Source organism: Cebidichthys violaceus, unplaced genomic scaffold (genome assembly GCF_023349555.1).
Source record: "Cebidichthys violaceus isolate CVI_PGR_0920_01 unplaced genomic scaffold, fCebVio1.0.p SCAF_16, whole genome shotgun sequence".
Classification (NCBI taxonomy): Eukaryota; Metazoa; Chordata; class Actinopteri; order Perciformes; family Stichaeidae; genus Cebidichthys; species Cebidichthys violaceus.
In genome coordinates, this window is record NW_027176329.1 from 11,476,501 (window position 1) to 11,490,105 (window position 13,605).

The following is a 13,605-nucleotide window of genomic DNA, read 5'->3' on the forward strand; positions in this document are numbered from 1 at the left end:
CAGGGAAAGGTGTGTTTCGACGAGGACCAGCTGGAGCAGGTGTGCGAGTACCCATCAGAGACCTCCATGCTGGCATGTACCCCCTTCCCTCACGACCTGTGGAGGATCGAGAGGCTGCAAGGAGAGGAGGTGCAAGAGGAGGAGGCTGAAGTGGAGGGAGGAGCGATTTTCTCCAAAAGCACAAGGAACGTGGGGATTGCGACGGGAGGGGGTCTAAGAGTGGGTCAGTGTCACCCCCTTCTCAAGAAACACAATGTGTAATGAGTGAGATTATGGGTTCACATTGTTTTGGCCATTCATGATTCATGATGAGGTTTGGACTTTGCTCCGGCTAAGATGGCGTTTCTATTCTGTTTTATTTTCACTGTGTTGAACTTTCCTTAAATAATATGTTGGCAATATTGTACTGTATGACTTTACTATTGTCAGCAAATCCCAAGAAAAGACAAAAATAAAAAAATTAATTATAGTATTCCTTGTGAAGCCAAAGTCTGATTTAGCTTATTTCTCTGCACCATAGTGCTCTTTATGAACACACAAATGAGCCTCAGTGTTGTTCTGGGTGACATGTTCTTTCATTATGAGGAACAAGGGCATTGTAGTTTTATTTTGAGCCAATCCCACATGTCATATATACTCAAATACTAAATGTCACTTAGCATGTTTTTTTAGCTTGGATGCTCACGTAACAATAACTTCACAGCTTATTCAATAGAGGTGTTTATACCATTGGCTTCTGTCTCAAAGCTGCTCAATAGCTTCCTCCATTTTAGACTCTGAGGCTTTCTGTTTCCATAAAAGCCAGGCGGACGTCACTGTTAAGAGAGCTTAGTTTTTGTCTTTTCATGGGAATTTATCGACAATACAAATAAATCTAGATTTACGCCAGCCTTCAGTAAAACAAACTCACCAATTTTCAGAGTTTTTTCCAAATGGTAGCGGGTTAGCAGTGTTGGCAAACTCAGCATTGTGAAGAAATTAAAAACAAACAAAACAATATTAGTTTTAAACAGAGCAATAGCAAATGTAAGTTTGGTAAAAAAAATATTTTTTTGGAGAGCGAATGGAATTGTGTGGTTGCATTTATGGTCCTCAAAAAGCCATAAATGTCACTGTTGGTGAATAGGAAGAAGTCAGCTCCAAATATCAAGTGGAATAGAAATCCTAGAGTCACATTTCTTACCTTCCATCTCCGTCTCTCTGTCTTCCAGATGAGTCTTGCCCTCGGTAGAAGCCAGTCACCTCCGCCAAAATTGCCCATTTGACGAGATCACCAACAATCTGTTGAACAACATTACATGATTTTTACTATGTTTTGTTTAATCCGAATTGTTGAAGTGAGTGTTTGTAATCCTTGTGGTGTTTCGTTTTTATCTACTATCAGAATGAACGAGTGTTGTGGAAGAAATGAACATGACAGTTTGATTTCGTGAACATAATAATGGTTACTGGGGGAAATATTTCACCTGGTTTTATTTTCAGGGAAATTGAGGGGCAATTGTGAATGTATGGTACATATGATAAAAGACCCTCAGGTGTGCTCTGTCGGGCACTGACCGATCACTTGTCTATGCAATATAAAGATAAGATTTTATTTTTTAGTTAATATATTTGATAGTTTCTTTCATATTAATTACCTTCTATATTGAAATCTGCCTCAGCACAGAAGAATGATGTTTATATCATCTGGTTTCATGTGCCTGCTGGATTTGCCCATACAGATGATATGAAGATCAGTTTATAGAGATATTTGATTTTTGTTGTCTGAAGCCTTTTTGGAAAAACCTCCTCTCAGTGGGTGTTGGCCGTTGCAGGAACAGGGGTGGTGTAATGTGTGCAGGGCAACTTTTAGAGGTCTGTGTCTTTTGTGGGGTTTATGTGAGCATTACTGTTCATAATGACAACTCGCAACAGTTCAGTTAATGTGTATGAATACAAATAAAGGAATTATTTTGTTATTTCTTTTGTCATGTGGAAATGGAGAGAGCTGTGTGAGTGAAAGTCCCCGAGAGGAAGTTATGTTTCGTTAAAAACATAAGCAGTTGACAGATTCATATTACAGCTGCTATCTGACTGTACTACGTCTATGATACAATATATACTCAGTGTTCCTTGTTTGTAAGTAAATATTTTAATTGGTGAAAGAAGATGCTAATTCTGTGCAAATTATGTTTTTTCTATGTTGGTTAAAGAAGCTGGCTTCAAGAGAATAAATCTAATACATATCACTGACAATAGTTTTGTGTCCTCTTTTATTTGTTAATGCTACTATATACAGAAAGTGAACTGTTCCTCAGCTTTTTGTCCTTTTGATAAATTATTTTTTTTGTATAAAAAATATATTGAAATAAGAAGTTAATTCTTGATCTTGGAAACAAGCTTTTAAAAGCAATCTCACCACAATGTTCTCAGTAGCTGTTAAATTGTATCACATGATCTACCTTCAGATTCCCAGTTGTCCATTTTTTTCTGAAGACATATTTTTTTAATACATGTGTTTGAAATAAGCAAAATTAAAACAAATCTTAGATGTTACTTACACCTTTTGTTAGCTTTTGTCTTATGCAATTGGCATATTAAAACAGCAAAAACAATGTGTTTAAAACAAAACTAATTTAATGGAAAGTAGAAACTGTTAAAACCAAGGGATGGCTGATTTGTGTTTGAAGGGGAAATAATTTGTACACACTTCACACCGGTAACTCTACATCCTACTTAAGGGATGTTGTATTGTTTATGGCTATGTATACTGTCTTGTGCATTGTTCTCGTTATGTTCCTTTGAACATGTTGACATTACTCTATTTTGACAGAGATACCAGGTGAAAATCAGGCTAACTCAGGCTATTTGTCACCACTTTTCTGTTGATTAAAGAGCATATATAATATATATATATAAAAGTATAACAGTCACAGGGGGTGGAGTATTTTTACTTGTAATACTTGAAGTACATTTTCCTGCTTGTACTTACATACTTTTACCAACGGATCAGAATAATTCCTCAACCATTGTTTTATTGTGGGAAATGGAGTCACAAGAAGTTAGGAAGCTGTATTTATCATCATGAGTGGTAACAGCGACACTCTGCGGTGAGACGCGGTATTGTATACGACGGTCAGAGGCTCGGTGACGTAGCTGTTTACAGAAACATTTTTTACGTCAACACGTGTGCGGGCTTGTAGCGTAAAGTCAGTCCGGTACGTGAATGTTTGCACGCTCGCAGTTTGATGGGACTAAACAAAAGACGACGGGGATCGACTTTTAGCGCGTGCACTGATGTTTTCAAACTAGGAGCCGTCGAGCGACGACGACTCCCATCTACGTCCACCATGAAGAAGAAGTAGTAGGAGGGCCCTCTTGTTCTTCTGTATTCTGACGCACAGATAGTTTTTGCTAAACGTTTACAGAATATATTTAACGCCAAAGCGGATCGTTGTATTACATATGCGACACGTAGTGGATTTCTGACTGTAAGGAAACATGATTTTGAGGAAAATCCAACCAGGAACCTGCAGAGCATGGCTGTCTCGGGTGAGCTGTTTTCCGATTTCAAAGTTAACTAAAGAGACTTAAACGTTGACGTGTCCTATATTCCTTCTTACGGTGTGTTTAATTAATACAACGGGGCTGACAAACGAATAAGAGGCAGCTGGTCATGTTTCCTCAAGTCATGTCTTCCACACTTCCTATTTTGATACGCCCTTATTGTCAAACTTTCCTGGAAGGCATTGCATTCTGCTGACATGCAGAGTTACTGTAGGAGCACTGTGGTTACACTTCATGAACTATAACTCCTAAATCGGAGGAGTTTGCAGGGCAATAAATACATATTTATTATATTTATTTCCCTCAGTTTTCCGGAACCCCTTTTTAATGCCCCCTCTCCTCTCCTTCCAGGTCTTGCTGAGGCCGGAGCTGTGCTTCTTCTCCTCTGTGCCCCCACAGCCAGTGCCCCCTCTGGTCCAGACCCTGCAGGACTACCTGAGCTCCCTGGAGCCCCTGCTGCCCCCGGAGGAGCTCCGCCACACCCGCAGGATGGTGCAGGAGTTTGGCAGTCCGGGTGGCCTCGGTGCACGGCTGCAGAAGGGAGTGGAGAAGAGAGCCAGGCACACCAACAACTGGGTCCGTGTCTCGTCTCAGTGTGGGAACTGGGACAGGTGTTAGAAAGTGATACACGAGAGGGCATGTACTGGAAAATGGTTGAACAATATCTTTTTTTTAATAATAAAATACTGTCGGCACCTGGATCCTGATCTGCATTAAAATACACATTTATATATTCCTTTCATTGAAGTATGTCCAGTAATTTATGAGAATTTGTAGGTTTCGTGAAACCCTTTTTAACAGTTTACTCTTTGTACATATTGACTGTCAATCCTGTGTGTGTAGATCTCACCCTGGTGGGTGCAGTGGGCGTACCTGGAGAGCAGACAGCCGCTGCCTGTGCACTCGAACCCGGCCATCTCTCTGCCCAGGAGAGACTATAACGACTGGAGGAGCCAGCTAGTGTGAGTCGACAACAACATAAACGCACTGCAGCAGCACAGTGGAAGAAATAACCCAGGAAAATGTGTAAAACAGCCAATGCTTTATTCTTTGATAAGCACTCGATTGTAATAGAGCCTGCATCGATCTGCAGGTTTTCATAATCAATATTTTGATTCGACAATAAAGTCGCATAACAGCTAGTTCAGCAGTTACAGTTAAACACATGGTAGTTCAGCCCAAGCAGACAAAATCAATGTCTTTATTGTAGTGCTGTGTCTTTGTTTCTAGTGGAAACACTTGGCCAGGATGTTGCCCTTAAACGTGACTTAGATAAACACCATGGATGTATACAGAGAACTGGATACAGCGTCGGAGACGGCACCCTGTTCGCTCCTATGAAAGTTGCTCATAAATGAAGCAAAACAAAGTTAAACTTCTGAATCTAAAATTTGGATTATGGCTGGATTACAAATCACCTTCTTTTCCTTTTAGTACATACTGCAGCTGCCCTTACAAAGTACATACTGCTGCATGCGGTCTGCGTTCAACTGCAGTTACTCCGTGACGACATGGCGATCAACTGTGTTGCGTAACAAAACAACATGTTTGTCTCCACTTAGGTTTGCATCCAAACTGATAGCAGCAGTTCTGGACTTCAAGGCCAAAATCAAAACGTAAGTTTGACTCGCATTGGTTAATCTTTCTCATGTTTTAAAGGTTCTATTTTATAAGAACAGTGTGGGAAGAAGTAGTCCGATCTTTTACTTCAGTAAAAGTAGTAATTCCACAGTGTAAATGTAAGTCAAATTCATGCTTATCAGCAAATGCACTTAAATCAATAACAGTATTTGCTACGCTAATGCGTTTTTTAGGATTTTCATCACTTGTGTATGAATATGTAAGCAGCATTTTTGTTGAGCTGATTTTAACCACTTTATTAAGTGTTGAGCTGTAAAAAAAACAAACTATAATTGAGTCACAGAGCCATATTTTGTAGTGCAGTAAGAATTTAATAATTTGAATCAACATGTTTTTAGAGACAGGTTAAAATATTACTATCAGACTTTACTTTTTAAATGAAAATAGAACTTCAAGGACTCAATTTCAGACTAAGATCACTTGATAAGGCGGAGAACTGATTAATGCATTGTGTTTTTTGAAGCTCATGTGTTTTGTATGAAAAGTAATCTGCACAACTTGGAAAGTAACTGCAAATGTCAGATACATATAATGGAGTAAAATATTTCACTCTGAAATGTGGTGCTCGTAGAAGTGTAAAGTGCCATAAAATGAAAATATTCATATATAGTATCCAAACTACTTAAATACAGTCCTTGAGTAAATGTACTTAGTTACATTCCATCACTGGGGTGACCGTGGCTAAGTGGAGAGCAGGGCCGCCTTTCAATCAGAGGGTGGTTCGATCCCAGCTAGTCTCATGTCAATGTGTCCTTGAGCAAGACACTTAACCCCAAAATTGCTCCCTTAGCTGCGTCAACGGTAGATAGTTACTGAATTGTAAGTCGCTTTGGATAAAAGCGTCTGCTAAATGACTGTAATGTAATGTAATTACTGGATAACAAGCATTTCTGTTTCATGCTGACCTAAATATAACCCACATTTAATGGTGTACAGATCACCTTTGTATTTCTCTGTAGGGGTGAATACAGTGAGTGTTAGTATTAAAAGCAAATGATACCAGCTGTCAATAATTACCTGCTACAGTCACTAGAGTTAGTTATTAATATAAACTTTTGTCAACCTTTGTTCAAATGCTACAGTAACTTTTTAATCTGTTGTGTCACGGTCATTTTCACTAATTTCTATTTTAGTGCTTGATCCTTTAGGCTGGCATGCATCTAAATCTGTGTCTAAATGCATTTGCCCAAAGTGTGTGTAACGGTGTCTGTGCAAAGCCAACAGCTCATTTGTGTGTGTGTGTGTGTGTGTGTGTGTGTGTGTGTGTGTGTGTGTGTGTGTGTGTGTTCGTTCTTTCCAGTCTCTCTAACGACATTTACTCAAGTGCTTGAATACTCTTTCTCCATCACATCTCAGAGGAAAATATATTGCTTTTTACTCCACTCCGTTTATTTGACAGCTATAGCTCTACCTATATGAAAATACATTATTAAATATTAACATCCAGACACATGTGTCTGCCTCTCTCCGTCAGCGGCCAGCTGCCGGTGGAGAACATGCGAGGGAAGCCTCTGTGCATGGAGCTCTACCCGCTCCTCTTCTCCTCCTGCAGGATCCCCGGCCCCAAACACGACTACATCGCCCACCACGGGCGCTCCCGGCGCTCGCCGACTCACATCACAGTTGTCAGGAACTACCAGGTGGGATGTGTTTACAACAGATGACACTGTTGGATTCATATTTTCTCTTTTCCTTGTTGCTGATTCATTTGTTACCCTTTTGAGATTACAAATTGTACCACATCGCAGGCATGTTGAGCCTTGTGCAGTCACACCTATTTTTTGTTGTGTTTTTTTTTTTTTTTTTTTTTTTTTTTCTTTCTTTGCTGCCCGATTTCATAAGAACCTAAACCAATTACAAATGCACAGATCTCTCTAAACAGGAGTCACGTGACACAGAAGAAGCTCTTTTATTGGACAGAGTTTTGGCAGCAGTTCAGAGAGAAGCATCAAAACAAATCTGATGCCAGTTCTTACAACTCAAGATGAGCCTCATAGACTTATGTGCTCTTCATGTTTCTTTCGCCTTCTCTTCACATTAGATAAAGATATTACAAAAATAATATTCTAATAATTCTGCAAATCGTTTGATTGATATAGTGTTACAAATAGTGGAAAAACATAAAGGAGTGCAGCAGATATTCTCATTTGAAATGTTAAAATCACAGAAATTCTTTGGCATTTACTATGTGACTAAGACAATTAATTGACTATCAAAATAGTTGCAGATCGACCAAGTAGGGCTTTAACTAACGATTGTTTTAATTAATTTATCTTAAGATTTGATTCCCCAAATCATTTGTTCTGTAAAATAGTGAGGAATGCCACAAACAAATTGGCGTAATAAAAATACTTAGTTTTGTCCAAAACCCCAAAATATTTGCCATTATATGCAATAAGGAAACCAGTAACAATTCATATTTTAGAAGCCAGAACCAGTAAATTTTGCCACTTTTGCTTAAAATTTGACTTAAAGAATTAATTGATTATCAAAATAATTGCCGATAGGTTTTCTGTTGATCGACTTAAAGATCAATAAACTAATTGTTGGAGCTCTAAGTGCAGTCTGTGTTCACAGCAACACTGCACATGTCCGTGTGGTTGGGGTTTGTGAAAGAGAAAAGCCCCAGAGGTTAAATTAATCAGTACAAAAATACTGTGAGAGCACACACACACACACACACACACACACACACACACACACACACACACACACACACACACACACAGTCTGTATCTTGTAAAGCAAATAAACACTAAACACAACGTTGTGTGGAGGCCTGTTTAGTTCAGGTGGACACCAAACTAACAGAGAAAGCATTGCACTCGAGCCTCGAGCACCTCTCATCAAATCGTGTATAGAGCACAGACGTGACAAAGATGGCATCCTCTTTTTCTGCTAGTTCTTCCAGCTGGAGGTTTACAACAGCGACGGCTCCCAGATGACGGAGAGCCAGATCCACAGCCAGCTGCTGAGGATCAGGGCTCAGTCCTGGAAGACGGACAAAGAGCCGATGGGCATCCTGACCAGTGAGCACCGTCACACCTGGGGAGAGGCCTACAACCGTTTGTTGAGAGGTAAATCACAGGATAATACACATACACTACAATATATATATATATATATATATTTATTTATTTATTTATTTATTTATTTATTTATTTATTTGAGAAAGGACGTCATGAAAATGTAGGTAAAACAATAAATGTAGTTAAGCGTGTATGTTTTTATATTTATGTATCAAACTAGCTTTATTGTGTGCCAGCACAATAGTCATTTTAAATACAGAAAGAAATATGGCACTAAATTTGATTTAGATTTTATTTTTAAATACTCTCCTTCTCCTTTTTGTGACTCAGATAAACTGAACAAGGAATCGGTGCGGCTGATAGAGACGGGACTTTTCTCCTTGTGTCTGGATTCTCCGGTCATGAGGATATCTGATGAAAAGTATGCACTCACACAATCAACCTACTCCTCTACTAAATAATTTGTTATTTTATGTAAAACATATCCAGTAACTATAGGTGACTAATAAATGTAGTGGAATAAAAGTAAGATTTTCCTCTAAAATTGGAAATACTCAAAGTACAAGTACCTCAAAACTGTGCTGAAGTACAGTACTTGAGTAAATGTACTTACCACTGGTCACTTGATCTTTTTCTTAGTGTGATAATTTTGTTTGTTCCAACTTTGATTGACAGGTATGCCAGCCGTAAGGCAGCACAGGTTCTGCATGGAGGCGGGACGTTTTCCAACAGCGGCAACCGCTGGTTTGATAAAACGCTGCAGGTGAGCAGCAGAGAAGTTCTCGCAGGACAAGGAGAGGTAACAAGACTGATTCTGCAGTTACAGCAGGCAAACTGTTGTCTGTGTGTTTGTTTGAATAGTTCGTGGTGGGCGAGGACGGCTCGTGGGGTCTTCTCTATGAAGCAGCCACAGCTGAGGGTCCACCCATAGCAACACTGCTGCATCATATCCTCGAGTACTGGTGAGATAAAGGGTCGACGAGGGGAGACCTCATCGTACCCTGATGCACACGCTGCTTTAGCTGGATTCAATGTTGTTTACTTAAGTTAAACCATAATCTATATCTCTTTCTAAAATCTTGTTAATCTTTACTCTCACGATCTAAACGCATAAAATTTAATTTGTGCTGACGGTGTTCAATGAGACATAGATATCTTTACTTTTGAATGTAACTGCAACGTGAGACGTTTCCAGACTCATTTGATGCTTTTGTTCAAAGTAATTTACATTTTTCTCATGAAAAAACAGGCAAAGAGTTACCAGGGAGGCGCTAAAGCTTCAGCTAAATGTCTCATTACAGAGCAGTCGTAAACGCGGGAAACCAAATTGCACAGTGACTCCCACTGGTGAAGCAGCATACACAAAACGGACCATGATAATAGGGTGGAAAATAATTGTGTGTTTTCTTGACTGCAGTGAGAAACCAGACCCAAAGAGAGCGCCGCTGGTCCCTCTACAGATGCCCAAGAAGCTTTACTTTCACATAGACCGGGAGATTAAGAGGGACATAGAGCACGCCAAGCGGAACCTCGACATGTACGTTTCCCCACTTATTCTCCTGGACAGTGTGGAGGGTTGAAGTGTAAATGTAGAGTCTCTGCAGACTATATACTCGTCATGATAACAGAAGAATGGCCTCGCTGCACAGCGTAAGCTAGACGTTTGCTTTAGTCTCAAAAACTAACAAAGCTGAAATGAACTTGGCCCGGATGAAAGCCACAGGAGTGCAAACACGTTTATCGTCCCTGTGTGAATGTAACCTTGACAAAATGGAAAAGTTGTTCATGACTTTACAGAGGTTTTAGAAGTCGCTGTTGTCATCCAGGCCTTTCCCACAAGCCTTTGTACAATTGCAGAGTAGCCTTAAATCATCCAGATGCCAAGAACAAAATGAGGAATAAAGCTTTTTCTTCCATGCACTGTGGAGTTGAGCTGGACAGATGTTTCTCCTGCTCAAAATACCTTAAATTAGAGTCACATTTGGCATCATAGTGTAGTTATTACCAAATAGAAGTGTTTATCAATGTATTTGTCAGAAACTATAACTATTCAGGTGTAATTGATTATATTGTAATAGGAGTGCTAAAAATTATATAAAAGAACAGGCAATACAAATTATGAACATGTAGGTTCATTATTGACCTTGGGAACATGTTTTCCAGAGCTTTTGGCCAGATCTCATGGTCTTCTTCCGTGAATGGACCTGCTCAGGTGTCAGACCAGCTTTTATCACTGGATAAAAAGCTTCCATTCACAGAAGAAAGACATGAGATGTGGACAATGGGATGCACAAAAAGATAGAAAACAGAATAATATGTTTGAAATTTTCTGCAGACTGATCAACGACCTCGACGTGAACGTGTTCAACTTCAAGAGGTTTGGTAAGGAGCTTCCCAAGCAGCACAACCTGAGTCCAAACTCCTTCATCCAGGTCGCCCTGCAGCTCGCCTACTACAGGTCAGTCACGGTGACATCACTGACTTCAGCAGATTCAAAAGATAAAGTTTCATTTTTAATGTTTGCATCACAAGAGAAATCCATCTTAAGAAATTCTGTCTATTGGTATTGTCCCCTATTTCTTCAGTATTTAAGTAATTGAGTGATGGCTGTTCAGTAGATAATTCACCATTTTTTTAATAAACATTGGCTTAAAAGAAAAAAACAGGGCCTCAAATTGTAATCCACAGCTAACTAACTGAATCCATGTCAACAGTCTACTTCCTGTTTGAATCTACCAAAGCATTATGGGAACTATCGCTCCAAAATGTTGAAATCCCCAAAAGACAACAGCTTTGGCCGGACCAAACCAAATTCATAATCAACTGCCGCTAATATGGCAATAAATTATTGAATCTTGATTCTTGAATTTAGGTTATTCGTTTCTGTATTCTTTGCGGTTTGTCCTGGAATGCACATCAGTAATGAACAAATAAGACTAAAGATTGAAAAGATCAGCGTTTGTGTTAGACTTGCATTCCATTTTGTTCTCTCTTGTTTTAGAGCTCACAATGAGGTCTGTCCTTCCTGTGATATCGCTTCCCAGAGGATGTTTCGAGGAGGGAGGACAGAATACATCCGCTCGCCCACAAATCAGACGCTCAAGTTCATTCTTGCCTTCGGCAATCCGTCCGTGACGGTGAGAAGCGCCAGTGAATTGTTCCACTGCGGCTAACGCAGGATTCATATTTTGGTTGTTTGCTTTCAGGTGGTTTAATAGCAAGGAGAAATGTAATTGTTGTGTTTTTATTTCTCGTGTTGCAGCGAGAGGCAAAGCTACAACTGTTCAGAGAAGCTGTTGACGCCTATACGGCTCTGACTCTTAAGGTAAATACCAAGTCAACTTTCATTTGTCCTCTGTTATTAACTGATCCCCACTTCTCTCTAAAGTCGTCTTTTTATCTGCTCTGTTCAGGTACTTCAAGGACACGGCATTGACCTGCACCTGCTGGGGCTCAAGCTGCAGGCCATCGAGGAAGGACTGAGCGTTCCCAAAGTCTTCATGGATACAGCTTACGGCCTTGCAACACACTGGAAACTTCGAACGGGGCAGGTGTGTTCCTGTGTGATAGTGTGTCTCTGTTGGTTTGTTTCACAGAAGGTTTTGACATTCCTGTAGCACAACAGGAAGTGTGAATTTGGCTTTTTTTTATTTTATGATACTGTGAATATATGTAAGGGAGCTCTTAGCATGTGATCAGCAGTTTCCTGTTGTTCTGGAGCTTGTGATGCTGTTCTTTTGACGTGGAGCAATAACTGCCAACAAAATAGGGTTTGGGAGTTTCCAGCAATCACGCTGCTTATCTTCTGTTTTTTTCATCTTTTTTTTTTTTTATGATGACATTCAGACTTGTACAGTAAGTAGTTTGCTCCTTGGCTGACTTGACTACAATTATGTGTTTGACAGCAGAAGCTCATGTGGTTTTAATGGTCCTAGTTTCACATTTTGTCTTGTTGTCCATTTACAATGTAGCTAGCTGCCGTATGTAGTGTGAGTTGGTGATTCACTCTGGATTCATCCTGCTTGATCAAAGTCAACAATTTTCTCCTTACTTCACCGTTTCACACTTTATCCACGCTAGATGTGTGATTTACATACAGAACAATGAATAATTACACCACAAGTCAACACTAATAGATTCATTAGTAAAAGATTGGACAGGAATTGTCAGATCTTGTGATATCAAGGACACCCAAATATAGGTCTGATTCTATGTCGTTTGAACTGATTTTGGCCATATTGTAATATAATATATATACATTTTAGAAAATCATTATTGTGATATGGTTTTCAGCCAACGTTTCTACATTATATTTGTGTAGGTCTAACTTTCTCTCTCTTCCTACATTATCTTGTGTTAATCCTCCCTCTTGCCCCTTCAGGTGCCCGCAAACACAGACAGCGTGATGTGTTTCGGGCCTCTCGTTCCTGACGGTTACGCCATTTGCTACAACCCCCAGGCAGACCACGTCCACTTCTCCATCACCGCCTTCAACTGCTGCGAGGAGACGAATGCAGAAACGTTAGCTCTAACCCTGAAGGACACTTTGTGTCAGCTACAGGAGCTGCTGCAGCCTACTGTGTAGAGCTGAACCTGTAGTATGTCCAACAGGATAAACCCCTTCCTCTACATATGGAAAAATAGACGTTATTTTCTTAAAACAACATTTTGTAGAGGTCTTGATGAGGTTTGGATGTTTTTCCGTGCATGTAGTGCTTCACTAGAGCGTTTACATCTGAGCAGGTTTTAAAGGCTGAGCACGGTGTCTCTATGGTGCTTTTGATGGAGCAATAAATCACTTTCCTTTTCTAGCAAGAGCTGAGCAAGCAAGCTGCATTATATTTGCTATGGTGGATGCAACAATATGTGTATGCGAAAGCAAAACAAAGTCAACCTAACACTCCATCATTAATCACAGTAAGCCAAAGCATTTGTGTTGAAACTGACTACACTCCTTTTACAAGTTATGGGATAACCAGTAGCCTTTCTAGTACCCTATATACATATGTTTTTTGTTCACTGCCATCAGTTAATTGACAATTGTTTATGGAAACCACTGATTGTGTATGTCTGTTTGAAATGGGCCAAAAGACAGGAGGCTGGTTATAAATGGTGACGGTGCAAAGAAGTGAGAGTTGATTTTGTCTCTTTTCAGTTGAGCAACCTGAACTTCAGGATTTACTTACTGTATGTTGAAATTAATTTGAAGAGGCTTTTGCGTGTTCTGCTCTCAACCTGTGAGCTATTTCAGCTATGCAGTAAAGCACATGGTAGTTGTGCTAATCTCTTACTCGTCTCCCATCAAGCTGAGATTGCATTAGGAAAAGATCTTTTAACAGCCAGGATAATAAGGAGGAATTATTACAGCAAGCAAACCCTGTTTCAATAT

General features: G+C 39.8%; 1 protein-coding gene across 1 annotated transcript; it reads left to right on the forward strand.

Moving 5' to 3' along the window:
• The first annotated feature begins 3,148 nt into the window (after positions 1–3,148).
• cratb (carnitine O-acetyltransferase b) lies at positions 3,149–13,350 on the forward strand. Its single transcript, XM_068711251.1, has 15 exons — positions 3,149–3,531; positions 3,898–4,122; positions 4,390–4,508; positions 5,109–5,162; positions 6,662–6,827; positions 8,090–8,264; positions 8,547–8,637; positions 8,892–8,979; positions 9,078–9,178; positions 9,634–9,753; positions 10,552–10,674; positions 11,218–11,353; positions 11,479–11,541; positions 11,630–11,767; positions 12,598–13,350. The coding sequence occupies exons 1-15, from the start codon at positions 3,481–3,483 to the stop codon at positions 12,799–12,801; spliced, it is 1,854 nt and encodes a 617-aa protein (XP_068567352.1). The 5' UTR covers positions 3,149–3,480; the 3' UTR covers positions 12,802–13,350.
• The last annotated feature ends 255 nt before the right edge of the window (positions 13,351–13,605 follow it).

Bases quoted from the DNA above. Each gene is read 5' to 3' on its own strand.
- cratb (XM_068711251.1), top strand. From the start codon at position 3,481: ATGATTTTGAGGAAAATCCAACCAGGAACCTGCAGAGCATGGCTGTCT. The intron at 8,638-8,891 runs GTATGCACTCAC...TTTGATTGACAG, and splicing joins ATGAGGATATCTGATGAAAA to GTATGCCAGCCGTAAGGCAG. The intron at 9,179-9,633 runs GTGAGATAAAGG...TCTTGACTGCAG, and splicing joins CATCATATCCTCGAGTACTG to TGAGAAACCAGACCCAAAGA.